At 44.3% G+C, this 20,257-nt stretch overlaps 1 protein-coding gene across 1 annotated transcript in view; it reads left to right on the top strand.

Moving 5' to 3' along the window:
- Positions 1 to 20,257, top strand: part of agla (amylo-alpha-1, 6-glucosidase, 4-alpha-glucanotransferase a) — a 355,602-nt gene that overhangs the window by 26,805 nt on the left and 308,540 nt on the right. The window contains exons 2-3 of the mRNA XM_037681985.1: positions 3,219 to 3,401; positions 14,277 to 14,480. Coding sequence (XP_037537913.1) covers positions 3,219 to 3,401; positions 14,277 to 14,480 — 387 coding nt within the window. The remainder of the gene's footprint in view (positions 1 to 3,218; positions 3,402 to 14,276; positions 14,481 to 20,257) is intronic.

Here is a 20,257-nt window from a genome sequence, read left to right as displayed (position 1 = left end):
AGGATAGCGTGATCCCCCAAAAACTGTTTCAACTGAGACTCCACAATTTTTTCCAGTAGTTTAGAGGTGAATGGGAGTCTGGAGACAGGCCGGAAGTTGGACATGACTGAGGGGTCAAGGTTAGGTTTTTTCAGGAGGAGCTGGACAGCAGCATGTTTAAAGTCTTTGGCACCACACCTGAGGATAAACTGCTATTCAGAATAGTGAGGATAAAAGGACCCAGGGTAGGAAAAACTTCCTTTAGTAGTCCAGGGGGGACCACATCAAAGGGGGAACCAGATGGTTTCATGCTGCACATTACCTGCTCCAGAGAGGACAGAGAGATGGGCTCAAAGTGGTCAAACACAGCCACACACTGAGATGGGATGGACAGATCATGAGCTGGTGGAGAAATGAGTGCCCGGGTGTTTGCCACTTTTTCTAAAAAGAAATGGAGGAAGTTCTCACACAGCTCAGTTGAGGCTTCCAGAGGTGAAGGCTCACTGAGGTGTAGAACTGAGTTCAGGGTGGAGAAAAGAACTCGGGGGTTGTGGGAGTTGGAGACAATTAAATCAGAAAAGAATTTACATTTGGCAGCTTTAACGGTTTTCTGATAGTGACGCCAACTCTCCCTTAACATTTGAAAAGACACCTGGAGCCTGTCCTTCCTCCACTTTCGTTCAGCTCTGCGACACTGCCGCCTAACGGCTCGTGTGACGTCATTCAGCCAAGGCTCTGATTTAAGTTTCGTTTTTCTGGTCTTAAGGGGAGCAACATGGTCCAGAACATCTAAACAGGCAGAGTTGAACTGAGAGGTTAGCTCCTCAGTGGTAGGAGACACCGGGAACTGTTCGATCCTCTCAGAATTAAAACCTTCATTAAAACGAGCAGCAGTGAAACGGTTAATGGAACGCGTACGTGCAGGAACGCACGTCTTAGCAGTATGACAAGGGGGGGGGTGAAGTCAAACAATACAGGCATGTGATCTGAAAAAACATTGTCACCGATTTTCAAATTAGAAACAGAGACATCGCGTGTTAAAACAAGGTCCAGCGTGTGACCATGTTCCTGGGTGGGGCCGCTCACCTGCTGAGCTAAGCCAAAAGAGTCCAATAAATCCAGAAAGTCCTTCACTAAGGGCTGCTCCTGACAACACACATGCAAATTAAAGTCACCAATAAGCAAAAAGTGAGTGTATCTCTGAGTGATATCAGCCAAAAAGTCAGAGAATTCATTTATGAAGTCCTTAGAACGAGGTGGGCGGTAGATGAGCGCACACAGGACCGGAGGAGAGTGTCCAAGTTCAAAGGCGCTCAGCTCGAAGCTGGCGCAGGACACCGGGATGGACAACTGTTTACACGCAAAGTTTGCTTTAAAAACTGTTAATAATCCCCCCCCGCGCCGACCTGATGGCCGCGGGGCGTTGAAACATACACAGTCCGGAGGAAGTAGTTCCACCAGGGCGCTGGACTCACCATCAGAAATCCAAGATTCTGTGACGAACAGAAAATCCAACTCCTCATCTTTAAAAAAGTCATTGAGGATAAACGTCTTGTTGGAAACAGACCTTGCGTTGATTAAACACATCCTGATATTGTCCGACACAGGCACAGCCGTGGAGGGAGACGCGCGCGCCAGCGGGCGCAGGTTATGAAGAACAGCTCCTCCTGGTCTGCTGGTGCGGCGCACAGGTAAACAACTCCAGGTGTTTCCATGGACTGAGCGCGCGGGCAGCTGGCCAGCAGCCGGGCCCCGGGAGCACCACGGGTCAGAGAGGAGATGATCAGATCCAGAGCGAGTCCTGTTAGAATAATCCACACTTTGCCTCAGTTTCACCAAAATCCCTGCACGCTTCCCACGACGTCTGCGACGTTTCCTCCATGGAGAAAGGCCAGGGTCACGCAGAAGGAACGCAGGAATCTCAGATAGGACCGGTGGGGGAGAGTGCTGGCCGCTGTTCAAAAACTCCGCGGGAATTTCAGCAAAAGTACGGAGCTCCAAAAGTGCCCGACGATCATACTGAAAATATGACTCGGCACACTGCACAAACCATTGTAAAAATAACAAAAATAAAATACAAGCAGAGAGCGAGAGACGGGCAGCCCTACACACCGGTGCCATCTTGGAAAAAAATGTCATAAAAATGTCATGTTTGACCTCTGTAATTGCAAACAAAGGCTACCAAATATTAACATTGATTTTCACAGGTGTTCAAATACTTATTTGCAGCATTAACACACAAATAAATTATTAAAGAATCATACATTGTGATTTCCAGATTTTTTTTTTAGATTACATCTCTCACGTTGGACATGCACCTAAGATGAAAATTTCAGACCCCTCCATGATTTCTAAGTGGGTGAACTTGCAAAGTCGCAGGGTGTTCAAATACTTATTTTCCTCACTGTACATATACGTATATATATTTGTATGTATATATATATAAATATATATGTGTATCAATACTAAAATAAACTACTACTTACTACTTGTTCTACTATTTCTACTTCACGGTTTTTCACTTATCGTGAGTCTTCAGGGTACGGATCATCTGTGTGTGATAAACGAGGGACTACTGTAGGATTCTTACAGACTGGCTGAGTTGACTTTAGTTTCTGATGTTATATACCGGTAGTATATTTAATCATATATTCAATCATTAGGGATGATTGCTGTATGCACGTACCGTAGGCTAAACATTACATCACTCACTGCTACATTAAATAATTTTTCCATCACGCAACATCATAAGCATTTCCAATGACTGCGATCTCTCCTGGAATTTCAGTATTTACTCAGAGACAAGTCAGGGACTTTTGCTTACACGAATTGCTGGGAACCCAATCAGAACCACTGCAGGCTTCTTCGCCAGCCAGAGCACAAAGCTCTGAAGACTATCTCTGAACCCAGACTAAGGACTAGAGGTGGCAGAATATTTTAGTGGTGGCCCGACTCTGTTGATCAGGCTGCCTCTACACATCACATTTTTCCAGACTGTTGAACATTTTATTCTGCTCCTTAAACACTCCTACCTTTTTTGGCCTATAATTCTAGTGGAGCAGATCATAACATTTACTGTGCTAGTTCTACGTTTCATCTATTTCAATAGCTTTATTTCCTGTTGCATTATTTTAACTGTGTTTTTGTTTGTTACGAGAAGCCCTTTGTATAGCTAAGGTTTCTGCTGTAACGACTGACTTGAGTTTGGCTTTAGTTTTTGTGCTAAATGTGGTGTTTTTTCTTTCCCCACAGAGGAGAGGAGAGGTTAGGAGGAGGATATATTGTTGTTGACCCTGTCCTTCGTGTTGGACCAGACAATCATGTCCTCCCATTGGACTGCATCACCATCCAGACATACCTGTCCAAATGTTTGGGACATTTGGATGACTGGACAGATAAACTGAGAGTGGCCAAGGAGTCAGGTGAGATTGTAGCTTTAAGCATCAAAGGGTTCTACAATGATCCTGCACATTTTTTACTTTTCATTATTATTATTTTGAATAACTACTTTCGGTCGGCTCCGAGGAGATTCTGGCAAACCATCAGATGGCTAAGGAGGGTAAAACAGCACTTTGCTAACACTCTATTCAGTGAAGGTGGGCTGCTGTTGACCTCAACCAGTGATGTCGTCGGGACGTGGAAGGAATACCTCTCTGACGTTCTCAATCCCACCAGCACGTCTTCCATGGAGGAAGCTGAGTCAGTGGACTTTGGGGTTGATCCGTCCATAACTGTGGCTGAGGTCGCTGAGGTAGTTAAAAAGCTCCGAGGCGGCAGGGCTCCAGGAGTGAATGAGATTCACCCTGATTAAGGCTTTGGATGTTTCGGGGTTGTCTTGGTTGACACGCCTTTGCAACATCGCGTGAACATCAAGGGCAGTGCCACTGGATTGGCAGACTGGGGTGGTGGTTCCCCTCTTCAAAAAAGGGGGACCGAAGGGTGTACACCAATTATAGAGACATCACTCTCCTCAGCCTCCCTGGTAAGGTCTATTCAGGGGTACTGGAGAAGCGAGTCCGATTATTGGTTGAACCTCAGATCCAGGAGGAACAATGTGGGTTCCGTCCTGGCCATGGAACACTGGATCAACTCTTTACCCTCACTAGGGTCCTCGAGGCGTCATGGGAATTTGCCCATCCTGTCTACATGTGTTTTGTGGATTTCGAGAAGGCATTCAACCGTGTTCCTCGGGGTACACTGTGGGGAGTGCTCCTTGAATATGGGATTGGGGGCCTGTTGCTACGGGCTGTTCGGTCCCTACACAAGCGGTGCAAGAACTTGGTTCGCATTGCCAGCAGTAAGTCTGACCCCTTCAGGGTGGGAGTTGGACTCCGCCATGGCTGCCCGTTATCACCGAATCTGTTCATAACTTTTATGGACAGAATTTCTTGGTGCAGCCAGTGGGTGGAGGTTTTCTGGTTCGGTGGCCTCAGGATCCCATCTCTGCTCTTTGCAGATGTTATGGTCCTGTTGGCGTCATCGTGCCTTGATCTTCAGCTCTCACTGGAGCAGCCTGGGAATGTCTTGGAATCCTCCCAGAAGAGCTGGAAGAGGTGGCTGTGGAGAGAGATGTCTTGGCTTCCCTGCTCAAGCTCCTGCCCCCTCGACCCGACTTCGGAACAAGTGGAAGATAATGGAAGGATTATTTTTTTCCCCCCCTTTTCCTCTTTTGACATTTTTGGTAATATATATTTTTTAAAATTGTATGCATTTTACAACTTCAACACTGAACACCTTCAAAAATTGGACACCTTTTAATGAAAAATGAAAGGATGGACGGATTTCTTTTTGGCATAAAGTTTTTTACATAAAAAGACAATTTTCTGCACTAGCTTTCCTTTATTTAAATAAAAATTAAAGTAAACATCAATGTCAGCTTTATTTATATAGCACATCTAAAAACAACAATGTTGACCAAAATGCTTCACAAACAGAAAATCAGCAATAAAATAAATGAAAGATCAAACATTAAAAACACAAGTATAATAAAATGGGCTAAGAACAAACTAAAACAATAAAATAACCTCAGAGGTTCAATTCAAACCAAACACGTGTCAACAGCCAGTGCAGGAAGTGAGTTTTTAGGTGGGGTTTAAAAGACTGTAGGACTCTGCAGAATGAATATCTATGGGCAGATTGTTCCAGAGTCAGGGGGGTGGGGGACAGGTTGGTCCAGAGTCTGGGGGTGGGGGCAAGTTGGTCCAGAGTCTGTGAGGACAGGTTGGTCCAGAGTCTGGGGGAGTGAGGGGGCTGCCACAGCATAAGCCCAATCTCTGCTGTGTTTTAATTTAGCCCACAGATCACATTGTGAGGAGTGTTTTTAACTCGTCATATCTCTTAAAAACAGGTGCTGGTCATAAAATTGGAATATCATTAAAAAGTTTATTTATTTCAGTTGTACACCACCTCAGAAACAGTTCACCTCAATTTAAACAGAAACAGTCACCTCATCTTAAACAAACATCATTCATGTGTTTTGTGTTTTGAACTGTTTAAAATAAGATGCATCTATTCCCTTGGGAACAAGCAGACTTTATTTTACAGGTGTTCAACTCAGCTCACAAACTCCTTAGTTGACACTAATGTGAATGTATATAAAAAAAAACTGTCACTGTGTTAACCACTTCCAATATGAACTCATTTCACATGAAACGGACAGATCGTTTTAATGAGTTTGGTTCAAACAACCTTGAAGTGAAACATCTGCCAAGACTTTAACTTTTATCAAAAAAGAGTATTACTCCCAGAATGTTTCCCATGAAGATAACATTTAAAGAAACCTTTGTTTCATGACATTTTCTTTCCAGGAGATGAACAGCGACACCTTTAGATGAACATTGCATGTTATTTCAAAATATGTCATATTTGAATGTTTATTTATGAAAATGTGTGTTTTAAGTAATCTCTTTAAGAAAATCATGTTTTATTTTTCTCCTTTTAAAATAAGAGTGACTTTTTAAAGGCAGACAGAGAAAATGGACTGTGATTTTATAAAACAGGACAAAGAGTTAGGACCACTCCCTCTTCTGAGGTGTGGACCAAAGTCAGTCTGTAACACACAGACAGTTAAGTTAAGTTTCACTTCTATATATACTTCTTCACTTGTGCTTCATCACATCTTCTTCAACACATCTTCTTCAAGCATTGAACCCCCTGGGACCCCGTGTACATAATTTCGCTCCACCACATGTACCACATGAGGTGCGAATGACAAAGAAACTCTGACTCTGACTCTGAACTTCGAGCAAACTTCAGAGAAGAAACTTCCTCCTAGTGAGATGTCCTGGGAAGGAAGAGAACCAGAAGCAGAACCTGGCATTAACCTGAGATTTGTTACCAGAGCCATCAAACCGCAGAGTGGGGAAATCCCAGCTGACTCCCATATGGACCCTTGTCCCTACAAGATGACAGATGAACTGTGTGGGAGACTCAGCCTCTCAGTCACCAGAACATCTGGACTGGTACCATTTTTAAGCAGCTGTTGGACCATTCTGACCATCTCATTCTGGTAGACAAGAGACCTTTAATGCCTTTCTGGTGATCATACATCACAATAATATTGCTTGATATACACCACAGTTAATTTAGACACAATTTCAACTACTCCACAAACAGAACTAGTCCAAAATCTGCTTTTTTTTAAAGTTCCACTGATTTGAATAATCAAGTAGTCTTTTGATACAAAGCTATTTTGTTATTCATCCATCCATCCATTATCTTTACCCGTTTATTCCATTTTGGGTCACGGGGGTCGCTGGTGCCCATGTCCAGCAATCACTGTGCGAGGGGCGGGGTACACCCTGGACGGGTCGCAAGTCCATCACAGGGACACATAGAGACAAACGAGACAAACAATCATTCACTCCCTCACTCACACCTAGGGACAATTTAGAGTTACCAATCAGCCTAACATGCATGTTTTTGGTCTGTGGGAGGAAACTGGAGCACCCGGAGAAAACCCATGCATGCACGGAGAGAACATGCAAACTCCACCCAGAAAAGCCCCTGGACCGGGGTTTGAACCAAGGACCTTCTCGCTGAGAGGCAGCAGCTCTACCAGTTGCGCCACCGTGCTGCCCTATTTTGTTATTCATTTGTGTATTAATTTTTATGCATAATCTTCATCAGACATATCACAGATTATTATTTTTGTAATAAAATACATCAAATCAACTAAATTTGTGATTATTTTGGCATATCTGTGTGTATTAACTGATTTGAATGCCCTTTAAACATGAGAAAAGAACTCATTAAAGCACGAAACTTGAGTCTGATTTAATAATTTCTTGCTTCAGAACCGGAAAGCAAGTTTTGCCCCTTCAGAATAATATTACTAATAAAAATTCAACGATCTGAGGAACCCTTTCCTCTACACAGTCATTCTATTCAAAAAGTGAAACTTGTGTATTATATTAATTCATTACACACAGACTGATATATTTCAACTGTTTATTTCTTTTAATGTTGATGATTATAACTGACAACTAATGAAAATCCAAAACTCAGTATCTCAGAAAATTAGAATATTGTGAAAAGGTTCAATATTAGAGACACTTGGTGCCACACTCTAATCAGCTAATTAACTCAAAACACCTGCAAAAGCCTTTAAATGGTCTCTCAGTCTAATTCTGTAGGCTACTCATTCATGGGGACGACTGCTGACTTGACACTTGTCCAAAAGATGGCCGTTGACACCTTGCACAAGGAGGGCAAGACACAAAAGGCCATTGCTAAAGAGGCTAGCTGTTAACAGAGCTCTAGGTCCAAGCACATTAATAGAGAGGCAAAGGGAAGGAATCGATGTGGTAAAAAAAAGTGTACAAGCAATAGTGTTAACCGCACCCTGGAGAGGATTGTGAAACAAAACCCATTCCAAAATGTGGGGTAGATTCACAAAGAGTGGACTGCAGTAGTCAAGCCAAGTCAAGTCAGATTTATTTATAGAGCACATTTAAAACAGAAACTGTTACCAAAGTGCTTAACAAAAATATCACATCATCAAATAAAAAGTAGCAAGATATATTTACAGCACATGGAATAAAAATATAAAACCAAAAACAATTAGAAACAATGAAATACTAAATCAGATCGCGTTGTCAAAAGTCAAGGAAATAATAACAAAAAGCATAAACTCAGTCAGAAACAATGAAATACTAAATCAGATCAGATGACCTTGTGTTAAATAGGAATAATAACAAAAGCATAAACAAAATCGGCATCAATGAAAAACTAGATCTAAAATCTAAACTAGATTTAAAATCAACTCTGACACGTACAGGAAGCCAGTGAAGAGAGGACAGAACCGGAGTAATGTGCTCAAACCTACGAGTTCCTGTTAAAAGCCGAGCTGCAGCATTTTGGACGAGCTGGAGACGTGAAAGTGAAACCTGACTAACCCCAACATAAAGTGAGTTACAGTAGTCCAGCCGGGTAGTAATAAATGCATGGACTACTTTTTCAAGGTCAGATCTGGACAGAACAGACTTAAGCTTTGCTATTTGCCTTAGCTGAAAGAAGCTTTTTTGTAGAACAGAGTTGATCTGTTTATTAAACTTAAAGTCCGAGTCTAACACTACCCCGAGATTGGTAACCGACTGCTTTAGATGAGGCTGAAGGGAGTGCAGGTTTACAGGATCAGTGACAGTGGTAGAGCTTGGGTTAAACACAATGACCTCAATCTTCTGATCATTAAAACTCAAGAAGTTTGCAGCCATCCAAGTCTTGATGTCATCAAGACATTTTAGCAAAGGGTGGATGGAGCAGGAACTGTTTGGTTTTAAAGGCAGGTAGATCTGAGAATCATCGGCGTAACAGTGAAACGAAATACCATGTTTCCTCAGGATTGACCCCAAGGGGAGCAGATACAATGAGAACAGAAGGGGTCCAAGAATGGAGCCTTGTGGGACCCCACAGGAAAGAGGGACAGAAGCAGAAAAATGATTGTCAAAGTTAACACAGAAACTCCTGTCACCCAGATACGAACGGAACCATTCTAGTGCCACCCCTGTAATCCCAACCCAGTGTTCTAGCCATGACATAAGGATGCTGTGATCAACAGTGTCAAATGCAGCGGTAAGGTCGAGGAGTACCAGGATCACAGACTGACCAGAGTCATTCGCTAGCAGAATGTCATTACAGACCCTTACTAAAGCTGTCGCAGTGCTGTGCAGTTGTTTAAATCCTGACTGAAAAATCTAAAAAATTCCATTCAAAAACTTGTTTAGTTGACTAAAAACTATTTTCTCCAAGATTTTAGAAAGAAATGGAAGTTTTGAGATTGGCCTGAAGTTTGAACAAGCTGCAGGGTCAAGTCTGGGTTTTTTAATTAATGGAGTTACCACTGCATGTTTTAAAACATTGGGGACCACACCTGTAGCCAAACTGCTGTTAATAATGGCAAGAACAGAGGGTCCAGTTGACGGTAGAACCTGTTTAACCTGTTTTCATGTGACCAACGACCTCAATTAAAAATGAGTGTGAGATGGGGTCAAAGTGACTGAAGACTGCTGAGCAGAGGACAAGAACTGAAGGGTCGGCTGTGGAGTGTGGAATTGATGACCTAATCGACTCAACCTTTTCAACAAAATGCCTGACAAACTTATTACAGGTGTCAGAGGCCTCAATGGTGGCAGACTGAGGCACGTTTAGAATGGTGTTAATGGTGTTGAAAAGAACGCGGGGGTTGTAACTGTTTGAGTTGATAATTTTTGAGAAATATTTGTTTTTCTCCTGTTTAACGGTGGTCTGATAGGCTTTCCAACATGTTTTTAACATCTCAAAAGACACCTGAAGTTTATCTTTTTTCCATCGATGTTCAGCTCTTCTGCACAAGCGTCTTGCCCCTCGTGTAGTCTCATTAACCCAAGGGTGGGGCGTGCGTTTTCGATTCCTGAGCTTTAACAGGGCGACTGAGTCCAGGATCTGTACACCCGCCTCCTGATGCTGAGAAAGCAACTCCTTTGTAGTAAGACCCGCAGAGAGTTCAGAGTCTGAAACAGAATTACCAGCAAAGATGGAAGAGAAGAGTGTGGCGGTGGAAGGGTTAAAAATCCTACAGGGCTTAGGTGTGGGGGGAGGTGCAGGTTCACAAATCAATGAGGTGTTGAATAAAACCGGTTTGTGGTCGGAACAAACAGTGTCTCCAATTTCTAAATCAGAAACAGACAAACCATATGTTAAAACTAAGTCTAGAGTGTGGCCCTGCTGGTGAGTCGGACCAACAACACTCTGAACAAAGTTAAAGGACTGGATGAGGTCTAGAAAGTCCTGAGCTAATGGTTTATCTGGGCAGCACACGTGGATATTAAAGTCACCTAAAATCGAAACCCGATCATATTGGAACAGAACACCAGTTAGAAAGTCAGATAGTTATCTAAATCAATAGGAGTCATGGCTTCAAGAACCACCACGTACAGACATATGCAAGACATGGGTTTCAGCTGTCGCATTCCTTGTGCCAAGCCACTCTTGAACAAGAGACATCATCAGAAGCATCTCGCCTGAGACTGGTTCTGAGTGGTCCAAAATTATGTTCTCTAATGAAAGTAAATTTTGCATTTCCTTTGGAAATAAAGATCCCAGAGTCTGGAGGAAGAGAGAAGAGGCACAGAATCCACGTTGCTTGAGGTCCATTGTCAAGTTTCCACAGTCAGTGATGGTTTGGACGGCCATGTCATCTGCTGGTGTTGGTCCACTGTGTTTTCTGAGGTCCAAGGCCAACATAGCCGTCTACCAGGAAGCTTTAGAGCACTTCATGCTTCCTGCTGCTGACCAACTTTATGGAGATGCATATTTCATTTTCCAGCAGGACTTGGCACCTGCACACAGTGTCAAAGCTACCAGTACCTGGTTTAAGGACCATGGTATCCCTGTTCTTAATTGGCCAGCAAACTCGCCTGACCTTAACCCCATAGAAAATCTATGGGGTATTGTGAAGAGGAAGATGCGATACACCAGAGCCAACAATTCAGAAGAGCTGAAGGCCACTATCAGAGCAACCTGGGCTCTCATGACACCTGAGCAGTGCCACAGACTGATCGACTCCATGCCATGCCGCATTGCTACAGTAATCCAGGCAAAAGGAGCCCCAACTAAGTAATGAGTGCTGAACATGCTCATACTTTACATATTCATACTTTTCATTTGGCCAACATTTCTAAAAATCTTTTTTTTTTAATTGGTCTTAAATAATATTTTAATTTTCTGAGATACTGAATTTTGGGTTTTCAGTAGTTGTCAGTTATAATCATCAACATTAAAAGAAATAAACATTTGAAATACAAACTGGATTCCAAAAAAGTTGGGGCACTAAAATTGTGAATAAAAACTGAATGCAATGATGTGGAGGTGCCAACATCTAATATTTTATTCAGAATAGAACACAAATCACAGATCAAAAGTTTAAAGTGAGAGAATGTATCGTTCTAAGGGAAAAATCTGTTGTTTCCAAATTTCATGGCGTCAACAAATCCCAAAAAAGTTGGGACAAGTCCATTTTTACCACTGTGTGGCATCCCCCCTTCTTCTTACAACACTCAAACAGACGTCTGGGGACAGAGGAGACCAGTTTCTCAAGTTTAGAAATAGGAATGCTCTCCCATTCATGTCTAATACAGGCCTCTAACTGTTCAATTTTCTTAGGCCTTCTTTGTCGCACCTTCCTCTTTATGATGTGCCAAATGTTCTCTAGGTGAAAGATCTGGACTGCAGGCTGGCCATTTCAGTACCTGGATCCTTCTGCTACGTAGCCATGATGTTGTGATTGCTGCAGAATGTGGTCTGGCATTATCGTGTTGAAAAATGCAGGGTCTTCCCTGAAAGAGATGACGTCTAGATGGGAGCATATGTTGTTCTAGAACCTGAACATAGTTCTCTGCATTAATGGTGCCTTTCCAGACATGCAAGCTGCCCATGCCACAAGTGCTCATGCAACCCCATACCATCAGTGATGCAGGCTTCTGAACGGATCGTTGTAACAACTTGGGCTATCCTTGTCCTCTCTGGTCCGGATGACATGGCGTCCCAGTGTTCCATAAAGAACTTCAAATCGTGACTCATCTGACCACAGAACAGTCTTCTATTTTGCCACACTCCATTTTAAATGACCCTTGGCCCAGTGCAAACGTCTGAGCTTGTGGAACTTGCTTAGAAATGGCTTTCTCTTTGCACTGTAGAGTTTCAGCTGGAAACGGCGGATGGCACGGTGGATTGTGCTCACTGACGATGCTTTCTGGAAGTATTCCTGAGCCCATTCTGTTATTTCCTTGACAGTGGCATTCCTGTTTGAGGTGCAGTGACGTTTAAGGGCCCGGAGATCACGAGCATCCGGTAGAGTTTTACGGCCTTGACCCTTACGCACAGCGATTCTTCCAGATTCTCTGAATCTTTTGATGATGTTATGCACGGTTGATGATGAAAACTTATAAGTCTTTGCTATTTTACGTTGGGTAACACCATTCTGGTATTGTTGCACTATCTTTCTGCGCAACAATGGTGGAATTGGTGATCCTCTTACCATCTTGGCTCCTGAGAGACACTGACACTCTGAGAAGCTCTTTTTATACCCAATCATGTTGTAAATTGACCTAATTAGTGTCAGTTGGTCTTCCAGCTGTTCGTTATATGCTCAATTTCCTTTTGCCAGCCACTTATTGCTACTTGTCCCAACTTTTTGTGGATTTGTTGACACTGAAATTTTGAATCAACATATTTTTCCTTTAAAATGTTACTTTTACTCAGATTAAACTTTTGATCTGTCATCTATGTTATATTACGAATAAAATTGACATTTGCCATCTCCACATCATTGCATTCAGTTTTTATTCACAGTTTGTTTAGTGTCCCAACTTTTTTGGAATCCGGTTTGTATATCAGTCTGTGTGTAATGAATTAATATAATATACATGTTTCACTTTTTGAATTGAATTACTGAAATAAATCAACTTTTTTATGATATTCTAATTTTATGACCAACACCTGTATAGTGCTGTAAATATGTGTTCTTTCTTCAAAAGACCTTAAAGTTTTTACACAGCAGCTGTTTGTCTGAGCCAATATTTTCCCACTTTCTTCATGCAGCTGTCACTGTGCCCTGCCTACACACACCTCTGACTTGACTTGAGGAGCACACATTTAGAAAAACATGTAAACTTAGATGGTCTCTCTGTTAGCAACATATCTCTTAAACAACTTGTTGGATTTGGTTGAAACTCACAAAGTAATCATCAGATGTATCTCTAGAAATGGTTAACATTTTGACCCATTTTGATTCAAGATGGCTGCCACAGCTACCTCAGCAAACACAAAATTGACTATAACTCAGTCGTTCTTTGAGATATTGAGATGAAATTTTGTATGGATATAGTTGAGAGCCAGTTTATACATTCCTAAGGAAATCAAATATCCAAGATGGCTGCCTTAGCTAAAAGGGGAAAAAAGTATGATAACAACTATTATAAATCTATTGAGTTTAAATTTGGTGTGGTGATAGCTTAGAACATTCCGCATCACATTCTGAAAATAAATCAAAAATCCAAGATGGCCACAATAGCTTGTAACAAAAACATACTATAACTTTGATTGTTTTTTTCCATATTGAGTTGAAATTTGTTATGGTGGTAGCTGAGAGCGATTCCCAATACTTATTTAGTATGGTCAAATCAAACATTTAAAATTGGCCGCCATGTGGCAGTCCCCATGAAAGTTTCTCCACAAACTTTCTAGTTAAATTTTAGTATTCTTAGAACTTGGTAAATATTCTATTGGTTTATTTATATCCTGATACGTAAAACTCTTAAATATCTATATTTAATATATTTAATTTATCATTTATAATATAAATATATAATAAGAGATTGTAATTTCTTTTCCCTCATGATTGTCTGGTATAAAGTGTCTGCTTTACATCCATTGTTGCGGCTGCTGCATCAGAGTCACAAACTGGAGGATCGTTTGTTACACAGTTCCAAAGCCCTCGGAAATTGTTGCGGGAAGAAGAAAGTTGCGCGAGCTGTTAAATATGAAAGACACCCCTTTACATATTCTATATTTATTATCTGTGAGACAGTATTTTCATATGGACTCCTTGTAATAAGGTCCAGCTCACCCTCTAACTACAGGAGTCAGTCATGATTGTAACAAGTTAAAACATTACTTTAAAGTAAACTGCATAGTTATTTTGCCTCTTTATTTGATACTTTTCCCCTTGAAAAATGCACATTTTTTACATTTAAACTGCAAAAAACTATTGTATGGTTAGGAATAATCAAAGTTAAGGCTGACAGATTTATCTCTTACAGGGTACAACATGATCCACTTCACTCCTCTGCAGACCTTAGGAGAGTCCAGGTCCTGTTACTCCTTAGCTGACCAGCTAACCTTCAGCCCTGAGTTCAGCCCAAAGGGCACTAGCTATACCTGGGAGGATGTGGGGGCCCTGGTTGAGAAACTAAGAACAGAATGGAATATGATGTCTATCACGGACGTGGTGTACAATCACACTGGTGAGTTTATATATTTCCCAGATACATATTAGAATGTAGAAACAAGTCATTTATAAAGCTTATATTACCATAATTGCCAGTCTATAGAGCACACCAGAATATAAGCCACTTGTACACACACACACACACACACACACACACACACACACACACACACACAGACACAGACAGACAGACAGACAGAAGCTGCACCTGTGTTTGTAACATAAGTGACAGCACACGGCTACTGGACTTCACACTGACCTTCAACACCATGATTCCCCAGACCCTGATGGACAAACTATTCACACTAGGACTAATTCCCTCCCTATGCAACTGGGTCCTGGATTTCTAAACCAAAAGGCCACAGTCTGTGAGGATCCACAACTTCTCCTCCTTTACCATAACCCTCGGCACTGGCTACCCCCAGGGCTGTGTGTTGAGCCCCCTCCTGTTCATTCTGCTCACGTATGACTGTGCACCTACCCATCCAGGCTGTCACATGGTAACGTTTGCAGACGATACAGTGATGGTGGGATGAATCACAAACAATGTGTCCATCTAGTCAAGTCGTTGATTTTATTTATGAGCACATTTAAAACAGAACCTGCTATCAAAGTGCTTAACAACAACAACAACAACAACAACAACAACAACAACAACAATGGGAGTAAAAGAGAAAAAAAATACAATACACTAATAATAATAACTGAAGAATTAATAAAAAGCATTTAAAACATAAGATCACAGAACATCCATCCATCCATTATCTTTACCCGTTTGTTCCATTTTGGGTCACGGGGGTCGCTGGTGCCCATGTCCAGCAATCACTTTGCGAGGGACGGGGTACACCCTGGACGGGTCGCAAGTCCATCGCAGGGCCACATAGAGACAAACAATCATTCACTCTCTCACTCACACCTAGAGACAATTTAGTTACCAATCAGCCTAACATGCATGTTTTTGGTCTGTGGGAGGAAACCGGAGTACCCGGAGAAAACCCACGCATGCACGGAGAGAACATGCAAACTCCACCCAGAAGGCCCCTGGACCGGGGTTTGAACCAGGGACCTGCTCGCTGAGAGGCAGCAGCTCTACCAGTTGCGCCACCGTGCTGCCCGATCACAGAACAAAAAACACTAAATCAATTTACACTGTGTGAAATGCCTGTGAGAACAGATGTGTTTTTAGCAGGAATTTGAAGTGAGGAAGAGAGGTGGCCTGCCTAATGTTGGGGAGCAGGTTGTTCCAGAGTTTGGGGCCCATGACTGAAAAAGCCCGATCTCCTCTGAGCTTCAGTCTTGTTTTAGGAACAGCCAAAAGCAGCTGATCAGATGATCTCAGGGCCCGAAGGGGAACGTATGGTTCCAGTAGCTCAGAGAGGTAAAGGGATGTGAGGCCATTTAAGCATTTGGAGGTCAACAGAAGAATTTTCAAGACTATCCTAGAATGAACAGGGAGCCAGTGAAGGGAGGACAGAACTGGTGTAATATGTTCAGACCTACGAGTTCCAGTTAAAAGCCGAGCATCAGCATTCTGGACGAGCTGAAGACGTGAGATGGAGGCCTGGCTGACCCGAGCAAAGAGTGCATTGCAATAGTCCAATCGGGTCGTGACAAAGGCATGGACTAGTTTCTCAAGGTCGGGTCTGGACAATACTGACTTGAGCTTAGCTACCTGTCTGAGTTGGAAGAAGCTTTTCTGCAGAACAGAGTTGATTTGTTTGTCAAACTTGAATCTACAGGCAGGAGGTGGAAAACCTGTAGAGCTGGTGCAGGAAGAACAACCTTCACATAAATGTGAAAATGAAGGAGATGGTCGTGAACTTCAGACGGAACAAACACACCTAAACACACACACACACACCCGAACATAGGAGGATCTGTGGTGGAAGTGGTCTCCAGCTACAAGTACTTGGGTGTGTACCTGAATGACAACCTCAGCTGTGGTAACAACACCACCAGCCTGATCAAGAAAGCTCATCAGAGACTATTTCCTCAGACATTTGAGGCGAGCTGGACTGGGAAGCTCAGTCCTCACCTCCTTCTACAGGTCTGCAGTGGAGAGCATCCTGTGCTCCAGCATCAACGTGTGGCATGGAGGCTTCACAGCTGCAGAAAGAAAAGCTTTGCAGAGAGTGGTGAAGGCTGCACAGAAGAGTGTTGGAGTCAGTCTCCCCACCATCACAGACATCTACACCTCCAGATGCAGGAAGAGGGTCACCTGCATCATGAAGGCCCCCACTCACCCAACACACAGTTTTTTGCCCCGCTCCCCTTTGGCAGGAGGTTGAGGAGCATTAAGTGCAGAACCACTAGACTGAGGAACAGCTTCTACCCTGAAGCTGTTAGACTCATGAATCCAGAAAAATCACTGTAATACCACTTAAATTGGGACTGTCACTTCATCTGTGCTGCTGATTATCCATGCTGCTGATTTCTTGCCTTTAAGCTGCTATATTCATAACCATCTGCTCACAACAGACTCATGTTCAGGCTGCTGTTTAATACATCATATTATATCCTGCTCCAGATCTTTAGCAACACATCACACCCCATGCATGCCACACTGGACTCTTACTGAAGCACCTTCAGTCGTAGACTGAGGTTGTTTTCACACCTGATAGTCCGGTAGACTCGGTTTGGTTGGGGACCAATATTCATAACATTTTGTTTACATTTGAGTTGGTGCGTTTCCATTCACACTGCACTGTGCAGTCGAGCCAATTTGTTCGAACCAACCTGATTCCCCACTCACCTGTGGTGGCGCTGCACCAAGAACTACTGAAAGAAACGACACAAAAACCTCTGAAGACACTTCTTCTTCTTCTGGAAATAAAAACAAAAACGGAGTGGCATCAAGTTTTAACAGTTTTAGGAGTTATATTTTGTCATTTTTCAAAAATGGACTCGGCATGAGCGGAAGATGAGTCAGAAGCCCATGGAGAATGTTGTTCTATTTCATATAGGCTTCGCCCTTTAAGGCTGTCGATGATGGGTTTTATCCCGATATGCGAAGCATTGCACTGAAAAATTTAGTCCACGTCCACCTGCTGTGTGGGCCCCACCCGGTCCGTATAAATTACGTTAAGAGCAGGTAATCGGCTCCCATTTTTCTTCAGCGAGCTAATAGCACTGTCAGAAGAACAAAGAAGGAAAGTTGTGTAGATGACCAACCTTTGTTAAGAATGCTTGGCCCGTCACGTCGACCTCCGGTCGTCCTGGTGAACTCTCCTCCCCGTGGAGAAGCTGACGAGCAGTCTTGTTTTAAGGTAAGCGCCGAGGAGTATTTCTCAGTGACAGGCCGCTACACGCTAGACAACGCCATCTTGTAATTTTCTTCTTATCACCGACCCTCGGAGCGAATCAAAAGGTTTCTCCAGGACAGGCAGCGTTCAGCTGCAGTCCCGCTTCAGGCCCGCTGCTCATTCCCTCCTGGAGAGCATAGTGTCAGTGGAGGGGGGCTGAGCGAATGCTCACCTCATCCCACCTTGTTTCGCATCGGCGATCACACCGCTCCCGGCCGACGGCGCCCTCTGGGGTTGCCCGGTGTAACCCAGGAGGCTGCTGACATTAAGGGACCCTTTTTTACGTCCTGCGCCTTTCCCGCCAGTTCGGATGATCCGCCGGGAAAGTTTTTTCTAGGCTCCATTCCGGCTCGCCGTCCTGATCCCATCTGGCCTCGGTTTCCCAACAGGACGTCTTACGGGGACAAGGCCACAGCCGGCTTTCCTGGTAGATAGGGGGGCCGGTCTCCACAGTCCGCACCCATCACCAGAGCAGGGGTTTCACCGAGCGGAAATTCCCTCAGTGCTCCCTGGAGCCAAGCCTGACGGAGGCTTTCTTGGAGCAAGATGCCCAGGTGGACCAGTGTCCCGCACCTCCGGTTAGCGTAACCCAGACGGTGACACCGCTCTCCAACTGAGCTCACCAGCATGCATTCCAGACGGCCACAACGAACAACACGTTACGCTGTTGGCGTACACGTTCAGAGGCGGGAAGAGACGTACACTCCGTCTGCAAGGCAGCTGACTTCATCCCCAACCGGTGCGCCTCTTTGCTGTCTGCCGGCCCGCATCGCAGCCGGAGGACGGAGTTTTCAGCGTTTCCCTAAGACCGCCAACAGATGGCGCTCTAGGACAACAAATGGCAGAGCAAATGACGGTTTTGGCGGAGGATGTGTGTGAAGGTGACACGAGTTTGGAGTAAAACATCATTTAATGATGAAAGTGTCTATTTTTAGCCAGTCTGTCAGCTCGGATGACTTGACATCGGCTCCCTCTCACATCCTCCACACGAAATGAGCCGGTGGCAAGACGTTCCACGGCCGTCTCGCTGAGCTTCACCGCAGCCCCGCCGTCATAGACCGGCCCTTTTCATCCCGGCAACAGAGTGTCCAACATTTTCCCAGAGATCCCCGGCAGACGGCGCCCTGGGCCAACAAATCCCAGAGCTCATGGGGGAAAAGATTCAAAATGACGGTCTGCGGAGGGTGTGTGTAAAGATGACACGAATGTTGAGTAAAACTTCATTCAATGATCAAGTGTCTGTGTTTAGCCAGTCTGTAAGCTTGCGCACACATCCTCCACAAAAACGAGCTGGTGTCCTTAAATAAGGGTTTTCAAACTTACCGCTGCTCCAGACATGACGAGACGCTCACAGAACACAACAGTGGTAAGCGAAACAACTTGTAGTCAACCCGAGCTGCACGATCTTAACCCAAGCGGTGTCAAACGCGCACTCGCGCGACGCAAACAGCCTTCACCCAAACGGCGTTGTGTTGATGATGGTGCACACACAGCTCCCTGGTGCTCACCGGCTCATAGCGGCATAAATATGGGACCGCAGGTCGGGTCGATGGAGCACCTTGCTCTCAGCGAGAGCAACACGCGTGGCACCGAAGCAAACTCATGCTGCCGCGGCGGGGGCAGTCTTCACTCACCACTCCTCAGCGCTCGGCCGCTCACGTCAGCATTAACGTGAGACAGCTGAGCGAACCCAGTGACCAATCTCGCCCCAGCGAGAGCGGTGCGCGTCCCACAAAAGGAGACGCGAGCTCCCGCGGGGCTCGCAGCCTTCACTCAAACGGCACGGCGTAGATGAAGTTGCGTTCACCGCTTCTCAGCACCCGTCAGCTTAAATGCGGGACCGCAAAGCGAGCCCAGCGCAGGACCCCGCTCGCAGCAGGAGCGACACGCGTTTTTCACCGCATTGGCATCAAATGCGGGGGCCAGTGGCATCATCAGCTGTCAAACACTTCTCCTCAACACAAGTTGGACCCGCGGACCGAACGCAGCACACAGGCGCGTTCAGAGCCTTTTCGAGAAACCTCGCCTTGGGTGTCACGGAACACATTCCCACGACACATGACAACGGTCGAGGCGGTGAACTAGATGACATCCGTACAAAACATGACGCATCACTTAAACGCACGTCCACTCCACAAACGCGGAGTGGCTAAAAACATGCTCGCCAGACAGATGGATGGCCAGGTTATTAAGCTAGGGTTACACGTTGCAATTTGCAACCCGACCCCCTCCGTTCTGAGGAATTTTAGAGACGGTCCTGTCATCACCAGACCAGTTCTCATCCCTAAATGCAGAAGTCCAAGAACTTCTGGTAAAAGAAGTAATCTCCAGAGTTCCCAACGGAGAGGAAAACACAGGGTTTTTTCTCTCGTTACTTCCTGTTTCCCAAACGGACCAGAGGGATGGGACCCATTTTGGATCTGTCAGTTTTCAACAAGGCGTTCATGGACAGACCGTTTCACATGTTGACAACTAGACAGCTGTTGGACAA

Source organism: Nematolebias whitei, chromosome 9 (assembly GCF_014905685.2).
Source record: "Nematolebias whitei isolate Nwh7 chromosome 9, NemWhi1, whole genome shotgun sequence".
Lineage (NCBI taxonomy): Eukaryota > Metazoa > Chordata > Actinopteri > Cyprinodontiformes > Rivulidae > Nematolebias > Nematolebias whitei.
The sequence above is the reverse complement of the archived record's forward strand: the minus strand, read 5'-3'. Positions and strand labels throughout refer to the sequence as shown.